The sequence below is a fragment of the Mustela erminea genome, chromosome 6 (assembly GCF_009829155.1).
Source record: "Mustela erminea isolate mMusErm1 chromosome 6, mMusErm1.Pri, whole genome shotgun sequence".
Classification (NCBI taxonomy): domain Eukaryota; kingdom Metazoa; phylum Chordata; class Mammalia; order Carnivora; family Mustelidae; genus Mustela; species Mustela erminea.
In genome coordinates this window covers 67004427-67030364 of record NC_045619.1, presented here as the reverse complement: position 1 = coordinate 67030364, position 25938 = coordinate 67004427, and the positions used below count along the sequence as shown (strand labels likewise).

Here is a 25938-nt window from a genome sequence, read left to right as displayed (position 1 = left end):
GTGATCTCTGTCTGTCAAATAAATAAATAAAATCTTTAAAAAAAAAAAAAAGATCAATGCATTTCCTCTAAAAATTATAGGGTTAAATGACTAAGTGAAAAGAATGAAACAAGTTATAGCTTCTTACCCATTCTGTTTTGAGTAGAATTAGCAGAGTTGGAACAACCATGTATAGGAAAGGTAGTTAGTACCAAGGTGATTGGCTGCAGTGTATTATGCTGATGACTCAGCTAGGGTGTGTATCTTAATGGAAAAGTTTTAAAACTTTGCTATGGGATTTAAATATTATGCTTTTTCCTCTATGGCTTCCCCCTCAAGGAAGGACTAGGAAGGTAGCTCTTTTCCCTCCCTTGTATGGTCATACTAAAGGATTGCAAATTAATTAGCGACATTCAAGGCATCACACAGATTGAATTCCATATTTGTCTTGGAGGGAAGTCCAGATTTCTGTTTGGGGTGATTGCATCTGCTTTGTGAGACTGGGTGCAACTTCCTTGTATTCAAGGGCGGGATCATCTTGTCAACAGCCAGATGCCTTATTAGCTGTAAGTCACTTAGAAGAAATGAGCCCCCCCGAATGTGGTTTGTTTTAATGTTTCTCCCCGCCCTTTTTTTTTAAACCACCTCCACCCCACATACATACAGTACCTCAGAGAAATATTGCACCTGCTGGTTATTTGGTGGTAGATTCTGTGAGGATTAATCGTAGACCTTGTTTTCTCTGTGGGTTGGGGACAGAAAATTGCTCTTTAACCTTTCCCCAAGTTTCTGATAAGTACTGAAAACTTTGGCAGTTCAATGGGGCCTTTAGAAGGAACACATAAGTAAATACTGGGAAAACAAAGTAAATACACACCTTCGAAATTTGGGAAATCCTGTTTTCTAAATTAGCTCCTTTTATGATTTGAGTTAAAGGCAGTCTAGATGTGTCAAAAAGAAATTTACTGCCTTTTTTGTTTTTTGTTTTTTGTTTTTTAAGAACCTCATGACCTTTGTGCTACTCTGACAGACATTTTGTGTTTGATTTGATTTGATTGTTTTTAAACAACAGTGGGGATTTTCTATTTTGCTGATTCCCATGAAGTAGTTAGGATTTCTTTCATGGAACAGGCGCAGTATTAGAAGTGGAGTGGTAGAGCCCCTGAACCAGGAGCCTAAGTTGCCGGTTCCATTTCTAGATATGTTACCTTAGGCAAGTCTTGTCAACTTTCTGAACCTCTAGTTTTCCATCTTTAAAATGCTGTTAGTAACACCTGCCCACCTACCTCACACAGTTCAGGAGAGGCAGTCCGTCCTGCAGAGTGGCAGAGTCTGGGCTACTGACAAGCTTGTTTTGGTTGTATGACGTTGGATAAGATAACGAATCTTCTCTGAGCCCATTTATTTTTTTCTACTGCAAAATGGCAGTAACTTTAGGTACCACTTCTTAGGGTTAATGCGAGGGTCAGGGTCGGATGGGTACTGTAGCTTAAATATTAAGCCTGTTACCTGGCACACAAATCTTATTTTATTTTTTTAAGATTTTATTTACTTATTTGAGAGAGAGAGTGTGAGAGAGAGCATGAGAGGGGAGAAAGTCAGAGGGAGAAGCAGACTCCCTGAGGAACTGGGAGCCTGACAAGGGACTCAATCCCAGGACTCCAGGATTACAACCTGAGCCGAAGGTAGTGGCTTACCCAACTGAGCCACCCAGGTGCCCCACAAATCTTTTTTTAAAGATTTTACTTTATTTATTTATTTGAAAGAGCATGAGCTGGGGTTGGGGTGGGGAGGAAGCAAGCAGAGGAGGAAGGGAGAGGGTGAAGCAAGACTCCCTGCTGAGTGCAGAGCAGGGAGGCCAGCCCGGTCCCAGGACCCTGAGATCATGACCTGAGCCGGTTAGTTGTTTAACAGACACCCAGGCACTCCATACCTGGCACATAATTATATTATTATTATATTATAAATATAATATTTATATATTATAAATTACTTATTATAAATTATACATTTTATGTATACTTATTATAAATTATACATTTGTTATTATTTTCAGTGACATTTGGGGTGATATTAACATTTTGTAAGGTTCTATGTTTGGAATAGAATAAAACTTACAAGGTTTGATGTTTAGGACCACAGGTTTACTGCTGAGAGAATCTGAAATTATAAGAAGGTAGTAATTAAAGGGCATAATTTTCCAGTTTCAGAGTAATAGTCATGACAGCAGGACATTATTCAGATGATCTACTCTTCTGTGCTTTACTTTTTATTTTTATTTAAAAAAAGATAATGGTTTTTGAGGGGAAAATATTACTTTTGTTTTATGAAAATCAAAAACCAAAAGTTTATATGGTTTGTGGCACATAATACTGAGTACTTCTAATGCTTTTCTTAGAAGAGCCCGTTTTGGTACTTAAAAGGTACTTTTTAGTTTGTAAGGGAAAAAACTATCTTCTATTATAGTCTGTACATGAGAGTAGTCTAACTCTTAACAACAAATTAACTATCCACTCTATTGTTTTAAGAAGTAGCAGTAAGGATTATTGGTGATGTTGCCTAAAAGTTTGGGAGGATGGGAGGAGGGTTATAGAAGGGCACAAAAATCACCTGAAAAAGAATTTTTGTCTTCCTTTACTTGTGCTTTTTATCATGACATTGTTAATATGACACATGGTACTGTCTGTTTCATTAGTTCATCAAAACTCATCACATTCTACACATAACCCGCATTTATTAAGCATCTGCACATTGCACTGTGCTTGAAGCTGGTACCCCACCAATGATGAGTAGACATTGTTATTTCATGCTATAGCTCGTTTTTTATTTTATTTTACTTTATTTTATTTTATGATGTTTTGTTAGTCACTATACAGTACATCTTTAGTTTTTGATGTAGAGTTCCATGATTTGTTTGTATGTAATTCATGCAGTACATGTTTGTTATCTTGAAAGATGGGGAGAGAAATAGAGCACCTAAAATCTGCATTTCTAAAGCTGTAACAGTATCTCAGTAATCTCCACTAATATTGCCTTGGTTCAAGTCCTCATCATATCCTGCTGGGCCGTTGGAGTATCTTCTAGCTACCAGGTAAACCTCCCTTCCCTTCTTTTTCTCCATCCTCTGATGCCCCAAACACCATGAACCGTCACCAATTCTAGATTCCTGCTCCAAAAGCTCATCTAAAATGTAAATTGAACCGCATCATTTCCAGGCTTACAATCTTTAAAATAACTTCCTTATCACTTTTCAAGATACCATCTAGATTCCTTGGTATGGCATTCATGGCTCTTTTCAGTCTGGTCCCTACTTTCTTATCCACTGTCATCTCCAGCCACTTACCTTTCTCCTTCTGCTAATGAGATGATCTGTAGTTCCCTGCTCTCTGTCACTGTGAAGGCCGCTGGCATTGCTGTCATCTCACTTACATTGTATTGTCATTTGTTTATACATCTGTCTGCCACGATTAGACTGGATCTCAAAAGCAGAGATTCTGTGCCATTTTACTTTGTATTCTACCCACATGTTGCGCTGCCTGGCACATCGTACCATCCCCCGAGTGTTTGTCACATAAGTAAATAAACGAGGGATCAAAGAAACCCCCGCTTGGCCGTAGTAGATCGCTAATAACATTTGCAGTTCTTAATTGTGTTGTACTGTTAAGTCAGTTTTAGAAATCCAATAATCATGTTATAGTTAAAAGGAAACTTAATATTAGCTTGTCCAAACTTTTTTTGTTTTGTTTTGTTTTTTTGTTCGGTTGGATAAACGCAAAAGCAAAATGAGGGTACCTGCTGACGAAGCTGAGGGTACCTGGCTGACTGGTGGTCATGTCAGGATGAGCCTGGCCTGGCTGCCTGATCCCCTTGCCATGAACAGGCCCAACATTGAAATGGGGCGGGCCTTTTAATGTGGCAATCATTCAGTCATTTATTTTAGTTTTGGATTTTCTTCCTAAAAGACTTTATTATGGAGAAATTTAAATATACACAACAGGAGAGGATTATGTATTTCCACGGACCCTCACCAGCCTGAACCCCTATCAAAGCATGACCAGTCCTGTCTCATCTGTACCCCCACCTACTCCCTTCTTATTATCTTACAGCAAGTCCTTGATGTTATATTGTTTCATCTGGAAATATTTTAGTATGTATGGGATATGTTTTTAATCCTTTAAATATAGATCTCTCTGGTATTCTGGGAAGTCATGATACTTCAAACAAAATAATGAAGCCTCCCGGAAGATCTAGGTCTAGAAAACTGGCGGCCTCTTCTGCTGAGTAGTGGTCTTCTGTCCCCGGGCTCTCTCCTCCCCCTGCCCAGCTATTCCCACGCCCATCACCTTCACTGCACCCTACTCCCTGAGACTCCTTTGTCCCTGGAGAGTTGAGCTTTTTTACTGAAACTGTCTGGTGATGATGTTAATAAGGAAACCAGTAGAAAATAAGATATTCTATGTATGTATGAAGTTAAGTAGCTTTAAAAAAATCAATCCACAAGAAGCTTTTAAAGTTCCTTGGCATCTTTGTCATTTTTCTTTCCTTAAGATTGCATTACAAACAAATAGTTGAATTTTTTATTATGAATTATTATAAACATGTACAGTTACAGAGAAAAGTATAAGGGACATCCATGTGTCTGCTGCACAAATATTAATGCTTTGCCAGATTTGCCTTGGATTTTATGAAGTAATAAAATATTAATAGGGTTTGAGATGCCTCCTGTACTTTTTCCCTCCTTCCACAGAAATAACCATTATCCTGGGTATAGAATTTTTATTGTTCCAGTGCACATACATTGAGTAGTGACTTTTAAAAAACAAATTTGCCTCTTCCTTTTGACCTTCACAACTCTTAAAGTTTGTGGGGAACTATATAGAGTATTTCATTTCTAAAAATGACAACCCAACAACCTTCCCAGTTTCACTTAGTAAAAGCTATAGAGTATGACATGATGTTTTATGATTTAGAGTGTATCTGATTAGAAGCAGAGTTCTGGGGCTTCTTGTGAGAACTGTTCACACCTGCTGTGTTCTCTTCTTAATTTAGAGTACTAATAATTACCTTTAAAAAGTATAAACAACATGGAGAACTGAAGGGAAAGAACCTCAGAGGGTTAAATAGTTTAAACTTCCTGACGTTAGTGAAACTGCCTTAATAGCAATCACAGGTAAGTTTTCTACTTATTTTCAAAGAAAATACCCTTCCTGACATGATGCTTACTGGCATGTCAGTGTGGTAAAGAAATCAGTGAGATGCTTACTTTGCATTATCTAATAATGATTTTTAAATTAAATAACTGTAGAGTTTGCATATGATTTAAATTAAAAAAAAAAAAAAGGTTCCACCCTAATTCCTCCCAACCAATATTCCCAGCTATGTTTAGCAGTTGTTTTTTTTCTCCTTGGAAGGAGATACAGTGTTCATCCTGTTTATTCAAGTAAAAAAAATTTTTTCCCTTTTTTTTTTTAAACAAATCTAGTGCTGGTAAAATTTTCTGACTCAATAATTTTGGAAAGAACTACCTCTTTCCACAAATAGATGAGCCCACATACTAGGTCTTCTGAGTGAACTAGTAAATTTCCATGATGTTGGGAAACTGGGTAGAGGTTTTTGCGGATGCAAGTCCTATGGAGTAGGGACTTTTCTGGTTGCATAGAGGGGAGTAGGATAAGGTTCTGGTACCGAGTAGTCCCTCGAGCCACAAAACATTGGGGGGATTTCCCGTTGGATCATCTCGTGCAGGCCGCAGTTTGTGCACATCATGGGGAGTAGCTTCAGCAAGAACAAAGGGTGATGCTTTCCCAAAGAATCTCAGCCCTTCTATTCAGGTGTTGTAAACTTGGCTTAGTCTTGCTTTATCAAGCAAATTGAGATCATCCCATTTTTCTTCACGTGGACTTTTGAATAGGTGTCATTAAATTTTGATTACTGTGAAGCATTCAGTGAAGCTAGAGCTGAGCTACCTAACCTACTAGTTCTTATTGGGAACTGCAGCCTGCGCCCATTTTTTCCCTGTTCTGAAGCCTTGCTTGTATCTCAAAGGCCCATCCAGACTTTGTTGCATGTACTAATTATTTCTATGAGTTAGTCTTGCTCTTTTCAAAAATATGGGATTTTTGAGTGCTCATATAATCTCTTACTGTTTGGATCTCTTCCTTCTAGCAAAGAGTCTAGTGTATATCAGGTGATAATGATGGCCAGTTTTTGATGAGCCTTACCTGAAACCTGTGGAAGTATTGGCTTAGCTGGTTTCTTCTATTTTTCTCTTTGGTGATCCCAAGGCCTTAACTGTCTTGCAAATACCACTTCATAGGCTTATTGAATTCTTATTTTGTTTTCTGCAATCAATAACAGACACTGTAAGTTTGGATGCAGTTTTTTTTAGAAGGACTATAAAAAACCATAACCTTCAATCTGGAAACTTGTCCCCAGGTGGCAGAAATACCTTGGCAAAGAACCAAAATAAAAATGGTCATTTGAAGCCCAAGGCTGATGCTGGCTTAGTTTAAACCATGTTTTTTCCTCTTTTCAAAAAGACAATATGTGGGGCCCCTGGTGGCTCAGTCAGTTAGGTATCCAGCTCTTGATTTTGGCTCACGTCATGACCTCAGAGTCATGAGATGGATCCCTGCGTCAGGCTCTGTGCTCAGCAGGGAGTCTGCTTCTTTCCCCCTCGCTCTCTCTCCTTCTGCCCCGCCTCCCACTTGCATGCATTTTCTCTCTAAATCTTAAAAAAAAAAAAAAAAAAGACAATACCCAATCAAAATTCCAAGTTTTTAATTGCACTTTATAAGCAGATTCTAAAATTCATTTGAAAGAGTATGTAAGGGGCACCTGGGTGGCTCAGTGGGTTGAGCCGCTGCCTTCGGCTCAGGTCATGATCCTCAGAGTCCTGGGATCGAGCCCCGCATCGGGCTCTCTGCTCAGCAGGGAGTCTGCTTCCTCCTCTCTCTCTGCCTGCCTCTCTGCCTGCTTGTGATCTCTGTCTGTCAAATAAATAAATAAAAATCTTTAAAAAAAAAAAAAAAGAAAGAGTATGTAAAAATTTGAGGAAAGAGACACAAGGAAAAAGGGGAGAGGTTTGCCTAACCAGGTGCCAAAAAATATTTTACAGCTCTGAAAATAAAATAGTTTAGTTTAGGTGTGAGAATGCATGGGTGGATGGTTGGAAGGATGGATGGATGGATAGATTAATGGAACAAAGAAGAGTCTCAGAATGGACTCTGACAAGATGATTATCTAGTGCAAAAGTTCTGTAGATGATCGTACTCACTCCTAAGTCTTAGTGCACACACACACACACACACACATATATATATATATATATTTTTTTTTTTTTTAGTTTTTAAAAAATGTCCACTAGGGGTGCCTGGCTGGTTCAGTACATAGATCATGTGACACTTGATCTCAGGGTTGTGTGTTTGAGCCCCATATTGGGTGTAGAGATTACTTAAAAATAAAATCTTTAAAAAGAAGACGGTGTACAAGGTGGTATTTTTTAGAAAATGAATAATGTCTGCTGTATTCGAAGTATGACTCTAGTTTTGTGAAATCTTGAGGTGTTATTTTTCCACACATTTTATAATGGAAAGAGATGAGGAAGATCAAATTTGTAATAATGAGTGTGGTACTTTCAGGAAGAAAGTACTCTGTAAAGTGGGGCTTACTCATTTGAAAATAAAAGTCACATGAGAGACAGTATGGTTAAATGGGTTGTGAGCTTGGTCCCTGATACAAAGCAGACCAGGTTCCATTTACTAGTTGTATATCTTTAGGGTGGGACTTAAAGTCTCTGTTCTCTCATCTATAAGTCTAGAAACATCTACTTCATAGAATTGTGAAGATGAAAGATTGTCGTGCCTGTGAAACGTGTCACACTGTCCCCAACCTAGGGGTAGTTGATAAAAGAGTTACTTATGATTTTATTTTTTATTAATTAAAGACCTTTAAAAGTTTGTGAAGGGTTTCTGTTTTTTTAAAATTCTTAAATAAATACAAATCACAAGGATTTCAGAAGGGCAGCTTTATTCTCAGATCAGTTTCACAGTTTTTTTTGAGGAAGATGAGCAGTTTTTCCCTTAGCCAAACTGACTGAAAATTTAAGAGATTGGGATTATGGAATGATGAGACTCAAGGAAACCAGTGCTGCTTCTAGCTACTCTTTTCTTACTTGCTATGAGAATTTGGGCAAATTAATTTCTGCAGTTGAAGTTCATTTTTATGGAGAATCTGAGAAAAATAAATGGGTTTGAATTTCAGTAGGAGATATTTAGGTTAGATGCAAGAAGAACTTTCTGATTGTAAGGCTGCCAAACAGATCAAAGAGACTCCTTTGTCACCACTCTGGAGACCTCTCCGGCTTTCTGAGGTTATTTCAGGGCTCTTGGTAACGCATCTAGAAGCAGCTTAAACGTGGACTTCAACCCTACTGTGGCAACTTTGCTGGGTTTCTGACTGCCACTCAGTGTTGGTTAATCCTCCTGCTCACAGAGTAAAGCATTCTGATACTTTCCTCCTATTTAGACAAGTAAGTGATGACAGCATAGGATAGACTACATATTTTAAATAATCTGTGAAATAATTGCAAAGGTTCCCAAAAGATTCTAAAACTCTTTAAACAGTTTGTACAGCTGTTTGGGCAAGAGGGTGTGTTGAGTGGGAGGAAGGTTAACACAGCCTCGTTCCTAGGACGATGGGCTACTTGATTCTTTTCAGTTTCTGTAAAACCAGGAACTATAACAGTGCTTTCAGATTTATTAAGAATAAATAAGGTATTGTGTAAGAATAGACCAGTAATTCTTTTGAGTGGTCTTTAGGAGGTTAGCAGATTTATTTTTGGCTTTAGCTTTGTTGAACTAGTTGAGTCTGATTGTAAAATGTAGGAGTGATGTTAGAACAATAGAACAGTAGTAGCCCTGGGTTCAGACAGGGTTCAGATCCCAGCTCCGCCACTTTTAGTTGAGAGCCTCTGGCAAGAAACTTAATGGCTTGAAGCCTCAGTTTCTCATTTGTTAAATGGGGAAATAGTACCTACCTAAGACAGTTGTGAAGATTAAGTGAGGTGATGCATACAGTACTGTCTGGTGCAGAGAAGGTAAGGTGCTTAATGATAGTAGCCATAAGCCACTGTGATGACAGTGATAATAACGACAATGACATTGGTTAGTTGCTTCCCAGACGGTCATTATCTATGCTGGGAAGTCATCTGTTGAAGAGTAAATTGGCATTATTTTATTTTATCCATCTATCTATCTATCGATCTATCTATCTATTTTTAAGATTTTATTTATTTGACAGAGAGATAGAGAAAGTACAGGTAGGCAGAGCAGAAGGTGGAGGAAGAGGGAGAAGCAAGCTCTCCACCGAGCAGGGAGCCCTACATGGGGCTTGATCCCATCTGCTGAAGGCAGATGCCTAACCTACTGAGCCACCCAGGCACCCAATTGGCATCATTTTAAAAAAGAAATTATGTATGCTCTCCTAAATAAATAGGGTCCAAACAATAGGGTCTTTTTGTTTTCACTATTTTTAGATTTTGTTTATATTCAAGTTAATGTATTACTTTCAGGGGTAGAATTTAGTGATTCATCAGTTGCATATTATACCCAGTGCTCAATGACATCACATGCCCTCCTTAATGCCCATCACCCGGTTACCCCACTCCCCCACTGACCTCCCCTCAAACAACCCTTCATTTGTTCTCTATATTTAAGAGTCTCTTATGGTTTGTTCATCAGTTTTGTTTCTTAAATTCCACAAATAAGTGAAATCATATGGTATTTGTCTTTGAATAATAGCATCTTAATGCCATATCCCAATAACGGAAACTCTTACTTAGTCTGGAAAACTCTTTCTATTTACATCTTCAACCTGTGAGTTGTGTGATAATAGTTTTGACTTGATCTTACTGATTTGTAGGAAAGTGCCCTGCTTCTAATGTAATGACTGTAATTCCTACATGAGCTAAAGCATTCTTTGACTATTTTTGTAAGTTGTATAAACCAAAATTATTTAAATATTGGCATTAGGGTATGATTTAGGCTATTTAAAATAATTAAAACTGGGCTATGATAACTATATTGTTAAAATATAGTCTCACTTTATTAAAGAATGAATCTTCCAATACAAAAGTGGGCAAGGAACTTAAATCAGACAGCTTAGAAAAGAAGAAATATTTAAAATATGTGAAAATATGCTTAACTCAATTTTAGTCAAAGGAATACATAAACAACAGTAGGATTCTTTTTTTTTTTAACCCATCAGGCTGGCAAAGATTAAAAAGATGGACGGTGGGGTGCTTGGGTGGCTCAGTGGGTTAAGCCTCTGCCTTCAGCTCAGGCCATGATCCCAGGATCCTGGGTTCGATCCCCACATTGGGCTCTCTGCTCAGCGGGGAGCCTGCTCCCCCCCCCCCCCGCCTGCCTCTCTGCCTGCTTGTGATCTCTGTCTGTCAAATAAATAAATAAAATCTTTAAAAAAAAAAAAAAAGATGGGCGGTACCCAGTGTTACCTCTTTCACATATCTTTAGATGTTCAGATGTTCAGATGTTCAGGCACTATCTCTCTGGAAGGGAATGTTGCCTTGTGTGTCAAAATTTAAAATGTGAATATTCTTTGATTCAGCAGTTGCACACCAGAAGAATACAATAAGGAAATAAAAGTATGTAGTCTGTGATCTGAGTATGTTCACTGCAGCATTGCTAAAAAGACCTATGCAAAATGGAAGCCATCCATCTAAGTGTCTGTTAGTGGACATTAGTTTAAAAGTAGGGCCTTACAGAGAATGGAGAGCACTGTGGTCACTAAGTTCAGATCCTGGTTCCACCACAGTTAGCTATATGATCTTGGGCAAATTACTTGACCCAGTTGAATCTTTCTTTCCTCCTGTCTATGTAGGAATAGTAATAAATAGCACATTCTTTTTAGGGTTTGTATGAGGGTTATATGAGATGATACACAAAGCACAAAGCAACTCACTGTATGTTGGAAAATGTTATTATAGTATGCTCCCTAAAGAAGATAAAGTGGGTCTGTTTATGTTAAAATAGGGGAAAACCGAGTTACAGAGCAGTTTATAGGAGCCCATTTGTATTAAAACCGTCTGTGTGTGTGTGTGTGTGTGTGTGTGTGTGTACATGTTAAGGTTAGGGAAGATCATCAGAACAACCATTGACATTCAGTGAGCATGTGACTAAAGCTCAGGCACTGTTCAGTGCTCTAATGTCTATCCATCAGCCACTTTATTAAAACTTGTTAATATGGTTTAAGTGCTCGGAATAATACCTACACTTCATAAAGTACTTAATAAACACTAGTTGTTAATTCTTGCACACCATCATTGTCTCTGTTTTGTAGATAAGGACACTGACACCCTGAGAGCTCTCAGAGTTCACCAGTGACAGAGCCAGAATTTAAATCCAGGCAGTGGAACACCAGTCTGGCAGCCAACAGTTAAAACTGGCTGATATGGGAGGTAGGAGTGTGAGGTCACTTTCATGTTGGAATTTATATACTTCCGGATATTTTCACGTTTTTACAGGAAACATTTTGCTTTCATAAATAGAAAAAGATATTTCCAGTTTGGAAAGAAAAAAGTACATTTTTATATTTTAGAGATCTTATTTCATGTTATAGAATACCTAGGGCAGAATCCAGACAACTGGATGTACGTACACTTAGCTTTGCCCTCGTGCTCAGCTGCCATGGACAAGGAGTGCCCGTGATTCCATGTGGTATCTAAGATTTTGAAAACCTCATTTTGGGGAATATTTTTATGAGGAAATCATCATAGATAGAGGTGGGTCCCAGGCTGAATTTTGTTCACTTCATGGCAGTTAACTTCTGTAATCGAAATCCTAATCACTTTCAAGAAGGCTTTAGTCATAATATTTGGGGTTTATTAGAAAGTTTGGAGTAAAAATGTCATTCTTCCATCATCTGAAAAGCAGGCTGAAACCAGTTATTTGATCCACAGATCTGTAATCCTAAGATGGTAAACAGTGATTTAGCGTTGGACTTGGACATCAGTGTTAGATCTCATGGACACCATGTAGTACAGAACTTGGCCCGTGCTGTCAGTGTCCTGAGAGCCAGCTTCTCCACATGGTAATACAGAGTCCCAGAGGTGCCCGCTGCACCATGGACTCTCCCACTAGGTTGCGAGCTCCAGCGGAAGGTCGAGTGACTGGTTCAAGTCCAGGCTTGTCCACCAGGTAGCCAGATGACTGTGGGCCACAATTCTGTAAAATGAGGGAGATGGATTAGATAATACAGCTTCTGTTGTTGGGTGCTGTGATTCTAGCAGTCTTGCGTGTTGCTGAACTAAATTTGCCACCTTAGACCTTTAGTGAAATCCAGAAAAATACTGAACAGAATTGAACTCATAAACTGATTTATGGGAGGATTTGCCAGTCTACCCACTTGAATTACAGGATATCCTTGATGACAACAAACTATACAGTTTACTTTTTATTCCATCTTAGGCATTTTTTCCCCTCGCCTATATTTGTTTTCCAAATAGACCGGAATCGTGTTCTAAAGATCACAAGCCAATCAAATGGTATGACCCAGTTTGGTACTTAGCTAATCAGCTGTTCAGGTATTAATTATAAAGGTCAGTAGCACTAAAAACATTTTTTTCTGCCTTAAAGATTTAAGTGCCTTAAATGAGGTGAAGTAACTTCTGGATTTTCTCACGGTTGCAGAAGCCAAGTAATCTGAGTGTTTAACACAATATCTGAATCTTATGAGTCACATGGTATGTCTGCTTTTAGCTGGGAGCAGTTTTTGTTGGTCACTTGTGATGGTCAAAAAGCCTCTTGGGAGAGTTTAAATGACTCAAAATAGCTAAAAGTAACTCAGAGCTACTTACATCTTAAAATTGTGAACTTGGTGATACCATGTTTTATTTTTAGTCTAATCCAATTCTTGCCCTCAAAAAGAATTGCTGCTTCTGGCTCTTAGGATGTTAGATTAGTCTGATCTCTTTCAGTGAGTGGTTGTTGTTTGAAAAGGAAAGTGAGAGAACGCAGTAATAATTTTAAAAGTAAAATTAGGGAATATAAAAGAAATTGGTACAATAAAGGAACCTACATCTCTCTTGAACCTCTTCAGTGACATAGAAGTTTTGAATATTTTTGAGTGAATGGGACAATTCAACCATGAGCTTATATTTTTAATCAAAGTCATTTCCGGAAAATTCATATTTTACATCCTCACTTAAACTGAAGCCTGTTTTCAGGTTTCATTTTGGGTATGAACATCAGTCCGTTTTTCTCTCTCCCTCTCCCCCATTCCCATTCCAATTCCCATTCCCATTCCTCTTAGACACTTACTTTTAAGAAAGTGAAAGGCAGGAGTTCAGAGATGAGCAGCTTCTTCCAGTTGGACCACTGAGTGATGGAAGTGTGTGAGCTGCTTCCCTTCCCTTTACAGTGCCTCACACCACCTCTCACCATTCCATTGCTTTTTCTCTGGTCACACCAAAACTTCACCTTTTCGCACAAAATAGGCATTTTTTGTTAAACTGGTGCTTTAAATCAGGCTGTATCTCCTTTAAAGAAGGAGTAAAGGGGAGTGTGGAGATCTTTGAAGCTAGAGCCCTCATTTTGTCTCTTATGATTTTGGAGTAGTTCCCTTACTCTAAATAAGACATGAAGTTAATTGAGGTAAGACTTGTGCTACCTTGTGTTTTTGATTTTGAGATGGGCCTTTGGACTCCCCAGTAGACAAGCTAGTTAAGAGAGTAACAAACAGTTTGAGCCCTTATAAACATTCATGAGTATAAACCACTAAAAATCTGTTTTCCTAAAAAATATAAGATATGACTGGAAAACTTTTCAGAATTCTCATTAGTCTTGTGGTTTGTATTTAACTTTATTCCATGACTCAGACTCTTTTTGCTGTTCCTCATTATCCTCCACTAAACCAGAACTAAGAATTTGGTTCATAGGAAAAAACTCCCAAGTACAGAGGTACCTGGAAAACCAGGTGGGCTGAAAAATTCAGTTTAATTCCCTTTTACTGCTCCCATGTCTGTCCTCACACAATTACTTTGAAGTACTTCTTTTTTCTTATTATAAAAATTATTGTTTTCCCATTATGGAAAAATTAGAATCTTTAAAAAAATGATAAAGGACAAAATCTAAACTATCCATAATTTTATGCCATAATTGACTCCCCCTTTTTTTCCATATCACTGAGTTCATATTTTACCTATAGATCTTTGTATCCTGTTTACTTCATATTATTTCTCTTGTTAAATTTTTTTAGGGAAATTTTCTTCAGTATTTCTGTGGTATTTCATGCTATAATCATTCCATCAATCATTTCACCTAGTTTTAATCATTTGTTTTATTTGCTATTTTAAATAATGCTTTGATTTAAAAACAACTCTATAAATCTTTGCTGCAATTTTTATTATTAGATTCCTAAAGGTAAAATTATTATGTCAAAAAACCCTTCAAAACCTTAAGTTTCTTCATACCAATTGCTATACTCCCTACCAAAGGGATTATATTCCATAAGCACAGGGAGTGATATCATCAAGGTGGTAACATAGATTGTTTCCAACTTCAGCCTCCTGAAGAAGACCAACTAGCAACTACCTATAGACAACACCATTGTAATAATCCCAGAATGTAGGTAGGTATGAGGCTGAAGCAATCCCCTGTATCACAGGGACTGAGAAGGACCACATACTCTGACCTCATTGGCCCCCACTTCCTGCCTTGCTGGCCGGCACAGTTGCTGTACTGAGAAGGGCCCCCTGGGCCTATGGCTTTTCCAGTGGAAAGGAGAGCCCAAGGTGGACACTTAGCTCCTCTGGCCTTGTGGGATACATCCAAGGATGCCCACTTTGGTCTTACCTCATAAGGCTTACTGGGAAAATCTGCAAAGCTCTACTACTGGGGATCAGGTAGAGGAGGAGGCTGGGGATATACCACCAGTGCTCAGATCTTGGTGGACCAGATTTCTATTCACAGTGGTGCCTGAGCAGAGACCCCAGCCAGCTGCTCTGCCCATCTGCAGTGCCAAATCAGTGGCAGTGGCCTTGTCTATTAAGGAGCTTGATTGGTAGGTCTGCCTTATTTGGGCCCAGCCAACAAACCATACTGAGTATGGAGCGTGTTCTGTGGCCCCACAAGGGCAGGACATTCACAACTCTGTCCAAGTGCTGAGTATAGCCTCCATTCCCATCTGGCCAAAGAAACTGTGCAGCCACAGGGCCTATCCTACAGCCCTGCTTGGGCAGGGAGCCAAGCCAGCAGCCCTGGTGAGTACACTATTAGTATAGTCTCTGACATTGCATAACCTGGGAGCCTGAACAGTGAGCCTGGACAGCTCTATAGCCCAATCGGTGATACTACCCGGTTGCCGAGCCCACCCTACAGTCCTGCCCTGCAACAGAGTGCAGACTATGGCTCTGCCTGATTGTTGAACACTGCCTGCTGCCTCTCCGAGGCAGGGAGCCCAGCTAGCCAGTGACCTGTCCAAGTGGGAGCATAGCCTGCAGCCTCACCTGGTGAGGAAGCTTGGACAGCAACCCTGTCCATTTGCAGAGCACAATCTCTAGCCCAACTAACTATAGAACACAAACAGAGCCCCTCCCAACCAGAGAACTCAGCCAGCCAACAGTGGATGGAGCACAGCCAACAGCTTACCTGATTGTGAAGTGCAACCTGAGACCTTGTTCAACCTTGGGGCACAGCCTAGAGTCTGTTTGATTCCAGAGCATAGCCAGAAGCCTGTCTAAGCACAAAGACCTGTCTGCAGCCTTCCTCAGCATGGAGACCAGCCAAAGCTACCATCCAGTCGGAAAGCACAGTCTGAGACCCCACCCAAACAGGAGTGATTGCAAAGCCCAGGCCATAGCCCTGCCCAATCTGGGAGTCCAAATAGTGGTACCACCATCCCAGGGAACACAGCCTGTGGCCTCACTTGACCAGAGGTAATTGTAGAATCCAGCTAGTGGCCCCACCTGACAGCAGGCACAGCCAGCAGCTCCACCTGATCAGGGAGCCCTCCTACTGCCCTTGCTAGAATGTGGAACCCAGCCAGCAGACTCACCCAACCACAGAACGAGGTGGTTGCACCCACCCTAACTTCAGAGCATGGGTAGTGGCCTCACCCAACTAGAGACCCTGATAGGAAGCCCTGCCTGCCCATAGATACTACCAGCTGAACTGTCTGGTATTCCAGGCTGAGCTGACCGGTGAAGGTCTTTCCCTGCTAAACCTATAAAATCTGGGGGAAGAGACCAATTACTTAAATGGCAGATACCAACACAAGGAATCAAGGAACACGAAGAATCAGGTAAACATGACACCATTAAAGGAAACTAATAGAACTCCAAAAATTGACCCTAAAGAAATAGAGTCTGTGAACTATCTGACAAAGAATTCAGAATAATCCTCCTAAAGAAGCTCAGTGAACTACAAGAACACACAGACACACAACTAAATGAAAGTCAGAAAACAGTACATGTACAAAATGAAAAGTTCAACAAAGCTTTTTGATGGAAACTATTAAAAAAAAAAACCCACCAGAAATTCTAGAGCTGAAGAATATAATGAACTCAAGAATTCAATGGAGAGCTTCAGTAACAGACTTAACAAAGTAGAAAAAAGAGTTAGTGAATTGAAATATAGGAAAAAAGAAGAGTGAAGCAAGTCCACAGACTTATAAGACACAATTAGGAGATGCAAATATATATTATGAATATGTATATTATTATGCATACTCAGAAGAGAAAGGGACAGAAATCTCTTTAAAGCAAGAATGAGAGGGGTGTCTGCGTGTCTCAGTCAGTTAAACCTCCAACTCTTGGTTTCAGCTCAGGCCTTAATCTCAGGGTTCTGAGATCAAGCCTCAAGTCCCGTGTTGGGCAGCACTCTCAGCACAGAGTCTGCTTGTCCCTCTCCCTCTGCTCTTCCCCCTACCCCCAAATAAATAAAATGAAATCTTAAAAAATAATAAAGTAAGAATGGCAGCAAACTCTCCAGACTTGGGGACAGAAATGGACATCCAGATTCAGGAGGTGTAGTGAATCTCAAATAGATTGAACCCAAAAGGGCTATACCAGGATACATTATAAATTGTCAGAAATCAAAGAAAAAAGAGAATTTTGAAAGCAGTAAAAGAAAACCAACTTGTTTATACAAGGGTGCCCTCATAAGACTATAGGTGGTTTCTTAAAAGAAACCTTGCTGTCCAGGTGTGAATGGATGTTATATTCAAAATATTGAAAGAAAAATACCTGTCAACCAAGAATACTATGCCATAAAGCTGTCCTTTACAAATGAAAAAGAGATAAAGACTTTCCGAATCAACAAAAGCATTACCCCAGACCTAATTTATAGGAAATATTAAAGTTGTGTTCTTCAAGTAGAAATAAAAGGATTCTAATTAACATCATAAAAACATACAAATGTGTAAAAACTCACTGGTCACATTCTTTTCTTTTTTTTTAAGATTATTTATGTTTTTTAATATAGAGAGAGAGAGAACAAGCAGGGAGAGCAGCAGGCAGAGGGAGAAGCTGGCTTCCCACTGAGCAGGGAGTCTGATGCAGTGCTTGATCCCAGGACCCTGGGATCGTGACCTGAGCTGAAGGCAGACACTTAACCAACTGAACCACCCAGGTGCTCCCACTGGTCACATTCTTAAATATTGTAATGGTGGCACATAATTCACAACCCTAGTTTAAAAATAAGCATCTTATAAAAATAAGCATAACTATAAAAACTTATTATTGAATATACAATATCAAAGTGATATAAATTAAAACACCAATAACCTAAAATATGAGGGGTAGAGAAGTCAAAGTGTGACGTGTCTGCCAGCTACTAAAGTTAAGTTGTTTCTAGCTTAAAACAGGATGTAAACTACTGATACACTATACGTTGGCTAGTTGAACGTAATAATAAAAAAAATAGGATGTTATCAGTGTAAACCTCATGATAACCACAAAAAACCTATAGTAGAAACACAAAAGATTATCATAAAGGAGTCAAAGCATACTGCCAAAAAAAAGAAAAAGTCATTATTCATAAAACAAGTAGCAAAATAGGAGGCAAAGAAGAAAGGATATACAAAACAGAAAACAACACAATGACAGTATTAAGTCCTTATCTATCATTTCTCTAATCAAAAGATACAGAATAACTGCATGAATTAAAAAACAAGATCCAATGGTGTCCTGTCTACAAGAGACTCATTTAAGCTTTAAGGACATACACAGACCAAGAGTGAAGGGTTGGAAAAATTTATTTCGAGCAAATGGAAATCAAAAGAAAGCAAGGGATAGCTAAACTTAAATCAGACAAAATAGACTAAGGTAAACATGGTCAGAAGAGACAGAGAAGGTCATTTTGTAATGATAAAGGGGTTAATTAAGAATATATAACAACCAGGGCACCTGGATGGCTCAGGGTTAAAGCCTCTGCCTTCAGCTCAGGTCATGATTTCAGGGTCCTGGGATTGAGCCCCACATCGGGCTCTCTGCTCAGCAGGGAATCTGCTTCACCCTCTCCCTCTGCCTGCTTCTCTGCCTACTTGTGGTCTCTCTCTCTGTCAAATAAATAAATAAAATCTTTAAAAAAAAAAAAAGCATATATAACAACCATAAATAATTATGCACCTGATGTCAGAGTGCCTAATCTATAACACAAATATTAACCAGAACTAAAGGGAAGTAAACAGCTATGCAATAATTGTTGGGGACTTTAATACCCCTCTCAATAGTGGGTAGATCGTTCAGACAGAGAATCAATAAGAAGACAGCAGATAAGAATAACACTAGGCCAATTGGACCTAGCAGACTAAAACAAAACATGCCATCCAACAGGCCACAAGACGAGTCTTAACAAATTCAAGAAGACGGGAATTATATCAAGTATCTTTCTCACCACAATGGTGTGAAACTAGAAATCAGTAAGTAATAGAAGGAATGCTAGAAAATTCACAAATACATGACAATTAAACAACACACCCCAGACAACCAGTGGGTCAAAGTAGAAATCAAAAGAAAAAAAATTTTAAATATGAAACAAGTGAAAATGGAAACCCAATATAACAAAACGTATGGGATGCAGCAAAGGTGATTCTAAGAGTTTATAGTAAGTTTATAGTAATAAATGCCTACATTAAGGAAAAAAGAAAGATCTCCAATATGCTAGCTTTACTCCTCAAGTAACTACAAAAAGAAGAATAAACTAAGCCCAAAATTACCTGTAGGAAGGAATTAATAATGACCTGAGCAGAAATAAGTAGATATGAGGAAAACAATAGAAAAGTTTAACAAAACTTTTGGTTGGTTTTTTGAAAAGGTAAACAAAAGTAAGAAACCTTTAACTAGACTAACCAAGAACAAAAGAGGATTCAAATAAAATAGAAATGAAAGAGACAATATTATAGCTGATCCTATAGAAATACAAAGGATCCTAAGAGACTACAGTGAACAACATAGTGCGAGCAAATTGGATAGCCTTAGAAGAAACAGATGAATTCCTGCAAACATACAATCTACCAAGACCGAATCCTGAAGAAATAGAAAATCTGACCAGACCAGTAATAAGTAAGGAGATTGAATCAGTAATCAAAAATCTCCCAGCAAAGAAAAAGCTCAGGACATAGGTTAATATATATAAGGAACTCATGTAACTCAATAACAAGAAGAGCAAATAATCTGATTAAAAATGGACAAAGACTTAAATAAACATTTTTTTTTCCAAAGAAGATATTCGGATGGCCAACACATAAATTAAAAGGTGGCTAATATTACTAACCTCCAGAAAAATGCAAATGAAAACCACCATGTGATATGACTTTACACCTGTTAGGATAGGTATTATCAAGAGATAGCAAGTGTTGGTGAGGATATGGGAAAATAGCAACTCTCAAACACTGTTGGTTGAAATATAAATTGGTATGGAGGTTTCCCCCAAAACTAAAAATAGAACTACTCTATGTTCTAGTAATTCCATCAAGAGATCTGTGCAAATGAAATGAAATCATTGTCCCAAAGAGAGAGTTGCATCCCTGTGTTCATTGCAACATATTCACAATAGCCAAGACATGGAAGCAACCTAAGTGTCTACTCATGAGTGGACATGAATAAAGAAATATGGTATTTCAATATAATAGAATATCATTCAGCCATAAAAAAGGACAGCCTGCCACTTGTGACAACATAGATAGACCTTGAGGGTATTAGGCTAAGTGAAACATATCAGACAGAAAATACAAATACCGTATGATCTCACTTATATGTGGAATCTAAAAAAAATTGAACTTATAAAAATAGCATTTTGATTGGTGGTGCCGTGGACCCAGGGGTAAGAGCAGTTGGAGGAGGAATGGGTAGAGGTGGCAAAAATGTACAAAATTTCAGTTACAAATTCTGTTGATGTGCTGTCCAGCATGGTGACTATAGTTAACAATACTGTACTGTATATTAAAAAGTTGCTAAGAGAGTAAATCTTACAAATTCTTACCACACACACAAAAATTTTAACTATACAATGTGATAGATAACTAACCTTACTGTGGTAATCATTTCATGATGTGGGCATATATTGTATCTATGTATCAGATCATTACTTGGTATGTGTTAACATTGCAAAACATTATATGTCATTTACATCTCAGTAAAGCTGGGAGAAAACCACACACAAACACACATGTATGAGAAAGTCATCTCATGATAGCCTGGACCAAGAGGGTCTCCCCCTAAATTATGGCTATTTTCACATAGGGAACATATGTATTATTTTTAAAGTTTCCATATCCTTGGTTCACTTGGGAAAATTGAACATTTTTTAGATGCTAGCTATTTTTATTTATATATTGTCCATCAGTATTATTTCTTTATTATTAGGGTCCTTATTTTCCCTTTACAATTTTAATGTTTAAAAAGCCATGTTACAAGGCGCACCTGGGTGGCTCAGTGGGTTGAAGCCTCTGCCTTTTGGCTCAGGTCATGATCCCGGGATCCTGGGATGGAGCCCCACATAGGGCTCTCTGCTCAGCGGGAAGCCTGCTTCGCTTCCTCTCTCCCCCTGCCTACTTGTGATCTCTGTCTGTCAAATAAATAAATAAAATCTTTAAAAAAAAAAAAAAAGCTGTGTTACAAGCTTTTCATATATTTTAAGAAATGAATTTGTTGTTTTTAAGATACACCTTTATACTTCAATATATACTTTTTTTTTTTTAAGATTTTATTTATTTATTTGACAGAGAGGGAACACAAGCAGGGGGAGTTGGGGAGGGAGAAGCAAGCTTCCTGCCCAGCCAGGAGCCTGATGCGGGGCTTGATCCCAGAACCCTGGAATCATGACCTGAGCCCAAGGCAGATGCTTAATGACTGAGCCACCCAGGTGCCGCTCAATATATACTTTAAATACATGCTGTTATTTTGCAGTTTTTTCCCCGAATGCTGTCTTTTACTCTTGTTTGACATTTATATATGTAGATTCCAAATTTTTATGTAATAATATGTAGCATTATTTTTTAAAAAAGATTTTATTTATTTGACACACAGAAGGAGAAGTCACAAGCAGGCAGAGAGGCAGGCAGAGAGAGGGAGGAAGCAGGCTCTCTGTGGAGCAGGACCCTGCTCTCAGGACCCTGAGATCATGACCTGAGCCAAAGGCAGAGGCTTAACCCACTGAGCCATCCAGGTGCCCTGTAGCATTATTTTTATTGTGATTTTAAAAATACAGTTCTGCCAATTCAAAGATCAGATAATTCCTCATCAATATTCCTTGTAATTTTTTTGAAGTTAAACTTTTCTTTTTACTTTACTTCCTCTTTTCTTTCCTTTTTCTTTCCTCTTTAGTTTTTATGATCACACTTTTGAACCATTTGAATTTATTTGGCCCGTTGGAGTAGAATGAATCTGGCTTGCTTACATAGATAGCCCGTTGTTCCAACCCATTCATTGAGTAATTCTTCCCTTCCTTCCACAATGATTAGATTTCCTCATAAAAAGGCTAACTTTTTTTTTTTTTTTCTTGATCAAGGTATTCTTAGGTATTTTATGAATGTTGTTCTTCATCCCTTTCTCTTTGCTAATTTCAGGAACATTTCCATTTCTTTTTTTTTTTTTTTTTTTAAAGATTTTGTGTATTTATTATTTGACAGACAGAGATCCCAAGTAGGCAGAGAGGCAGGTAGAGACAGAGGAGGAAGCAGGCTCCCTGCTGAGCAGAGAGCCTGATGTGGGACTCGATCCCAGGACGCTGGGATCATGACCTAAGCCCAAGCTAGAGGCCTTAACCCACTGAGCCACCCAGGCGCCCCAACATTTCCATTTCTAAATGTAAATCTTTAGAGTTCACATTTTAAAGCCTACATTTTAAACTGAGTCTGGTGACATAGTTCAGACAGAATCAGACTTAAACTTATTTTCTTTCCTACCACGTTAGCTCTTATAATTCCTATTCTTATTAGTGCTATCACCATTTTCCCACTCACCCAATCTGAAACCCAGAGGTAATTATAGATTTCATCTTTCCCTCTGAATATATGAGCCCCTCTTTTAATCTTTTCTGCTACTATCTTAAATTAGGCCCTCATTCTTTCATATTAAACCAAAGACTGTGATTTCAGCTGCTTACCAGAAGCAGTCAGGTAATAAAATGTGTGGAGGATGCTGGGCAAAAAGGAGTAGAAAGTTGGTGGCCTTGTGTAGGATGTCCTGTTTTGCAAGGGGTTAGCTGCCTCTCTGTTCCAGGCAGTAATGTGGGCTCATATCTGACTGAGCTGATTTTTCAAGAGGACCAAAAATCTGAATTCTTATGTGAAGTCTTCTAGTTTCTTTTTCTTTTTCTTTCTTTAAAGATTTTATTTACTTATTTGACAGAGAGAGAGAGAGAGAGATCACAATTAGGCAGAGAAGACAGGGGTGGGGGGGGGCGGGTAACAGAGCCCCGCATCGGGCTCTCTGCTCAGCAGGGAGCCTGCTTCCCCCTCTGTCTCTGCCTGCCTCTCTGCCTACTTGTGATCTCTCTCTCTGTCAAATAAAATAAAATAAAATAAAATCTTTAAAAAAAAAAAAAAAAAAAGATAACCTGGAAAGAAGAACTTAAGGAAAATGTGGGACAAAGGTAGGTAGGTACATGCAGGTGGGTGGTAAAGTTCAGGTCTTATGGTCTTGTTGGTGACAGGAGGATTGGCTGCATTAAACATATACCATTTTTAGCAGAGTTCTTGATACTTGAGTAATAAGCCCTCAGGAAATGTTATTTGTTGGCCAGTACTTTTTACTTAGTTAAAAGCCCTGAATGGCTCCCATTTGTGCTAAGTATATTTTAACATGACAGAAAGGTATTTTATCATGACTCCTACCCGCGCTTCCACCTTCATCTTCTGCTGTTTCACTGAATATACTCAAGCCATGACTACACTTCTGATGTCAGTCTGTTTCACACCCTTACACCTCTTCCTCCTCTGACCTGTCCATCTGAGTTGTGAACCCTTAGTCCTCCCCACCCACCCCAATATTCAGTTCAAGTATTTCCTCTTCTGTAAAACCTTTGACTACTCTTAAACCCTTGGAGAGCTAATTTCTCCCTTCTTTGCATGCGCATAAGATGGTGAACTCCCTAAGGCGGAGACTATATTTTATCCTTCTTAGTATTCTCAGTAATGTGTGCAGTGCTGGCACATGGTATAAATCTGCAGTATATATGAGCTGGAAATAATACAACCAGGAAGAGTGAGTGCTGGAACTTGAGCCTTCACCTGACTGAATTTCTTGCTCTTCTGAATATACTGCCCAGGGGAAAGAAACTGTGGCTGCTCTATCCTCAGGGACCCAGCATATACAGTATCCAATCTGAAGACCCGTTCGTTGTAGCTTGGGGCGTTATGGTTGTGACTAAATGCATTTAGAAAAGTTTTTATACTCCAAGGCAATACAGTAACATTAAGGATACTCATTCCTCTGATACGTAGTAGTGGAAACTAAGGTGAATTCCCCAGTTAAGTAGTGTGGCCAGTCAGGTAAAACAGTTTTGTTTTCCTACTTTAGAAATTTGATGGTAAATGGTTGGAGACACATCTATTTATAGGTAACTTAAGTGCCAGATTTGTTATCTCCTTTCCCCAGGCTTAATAAACGAAAGAATGTTGGACTTAACTATTCGTACTGTCTACATTAATGAATAGGGGAGTCTGGCGAAAACACGTGAACAGGAAATTCAAGGGCACCTAGTGTTCTTTTTATCAGTCCAGGAATTCTAGACTTGCAAATTGTATCCTGTTCTTTTTCTGACTAAAGAAAGGGCTTCAGTAAAAGACAAAGGACAGTGTTAAATCCATTAGAGGAATAAATTTGCAATATAATAAGTGCCAGTCATCTAGGTCATTCTTTGTAATAATTTGTTCACTTCTGTTGTTGGTTTTGTTCAATTTGAAATTTTTAAAGCCAATTTGTATCTAGTTAGAAGGAAATTATTTTTTCTTGTTTTTAAAGCTAATTTCTAAATGGCATTATTTAATCAAGACTAAGGGTAGGATTTTGGCTTTTTCTGCAATTGTCTCTCAAGGAGGATTTTTTTTTCTGAAGTTAACCCAACACTAAATGATTCTGTAGTTCTTAATCCAAAGAAAACTATTACGTATGAAACATGTAATTTCAACTCTATTAAATTTGAGTTCTGTTACCATCATTTACTGAATGCCTACTGTGTGCTCAGCACTTCATCTGGTGTTGTAATACTTTACAAAGACGAATACAAAGATGAATAGGTTTTGCTCTGATTTGTTTTTTTTAAACACCGTACACGGACTTGCGGTTGTGTATGTATAAGTAGAGTAGAAGGACTTAATCATGATTAGATGATACAGTGTCTGGAAATTGTTTTTCATTACTCAACATCCACCTTTGGATTTTGGAGTTAAACTCTTTACATCATCTTATGGTGGGAGAAACCTGACCCTGTGTTTATTCCTCTTTTATAAAGACCTCAGGTTCTTACATTTTTATCTAAAACAACTTCATATTGCTGTGTACTGTTGATGCACACAATTACTGATGTTTAGAAGTGTTTTGAATTCCCTAGCAATTTTTTTTGTTTCACAAAAATGTTCCCCAAAGTTTTGCTCAGTAATAGTTCTGCCCATATCTAGCCCCTCAATTTTGCTTCATTCTGGGAAAGCCCAGTCAGCAGGAGAGCTTAATGCTGGCCATCTACTTTAAAGTACCTTGGGCAAGATCATGATGCATCTCTTATTTATTTGTTTTTTAAAAATCTGCCTCAGTCTGATGCCATTAAACAACTGAATAACGGTTCTCTTTGTTTTGATGCCGTGCTCACCAAGCAATCTTCTGATCCTAATTAAGGTTTTACATCTAGTTTGCCTTCAAGGTTGGAATACATTTGCCAGAAGATACAAGTCTCTGTTCCTTGTTGCTCAATTTCTTATTGTGTAAATCAGTAAATTGCTGTTATGCCATGCATATCAGTCCCTTGTGAACTCTTTTAGGCTAACATAGCTTCCAGAATTTGATTGCTCTGGATCTCTGGAAGCTGAAGGGCAGAGCTTTCTTCACGTGGTCCCTGGACAGCCAGTAATCTGTCCTCCAAGGCCAGACCCTGAGTTCATCACACATCTTTCTTTCTGACTTGCTCAAGCTTTACTTACGTGTGATTTCTTTGTGCTTTTTTTAGGAGGCACTACAGAAGATTTTGGTTGGTTGGGTTTTTTTCACCATTTGCTTTTTGAAAGGAACATGGACAGCCATAGTTGGGTCTTGGCCTTTTTTCCTCCTAGGAACTGGCAAACCAATTTGAAAATTCCTTATCAGATACAGATCTTTTGGACAAATGAGAAAACCCTCAGAAGTCCCTAGATATTTCTCTGTGTTGGAGCTTCTAAGTTTTCCTACCTCCAAATGTTGAAAAAAAAAAAAAAAGGTTCTTTGTGTTTGATGAGCGTTAGCTATGAACT

The 25938-nt window shown here is 38.6% G+C and overlaps 1 protein-coding gene across 2 annotated transcripts in view; it reads left to right on the top strand.

The window, feature by feature from the left end:
• The window catches only part of STK38L (serine/threonine kinase 38 like), an 86334-nt gene that overhangs the window by 26493 nt on the left and 33903 nt on the right, over positions 1–25938 (top strand). Inside the window, exon 2 of one of the 2 annotated variants that reach the window (XM_032347596.1) lies at positions 11338–11455. The exons of the other annotated variant lie outside the window; for it this stretch is intronic. Coding sequence (XP_032203487.1) covers positions 11449–11455 — 7 coding nt within the window. The 5' untranslated portion in view covers positions 11338–11448. The remainder of the gene's footprint in view (positions 1–11337; positions 11456–25938) is intronic. 2 annotated transcript variants of the gene reach the window in all.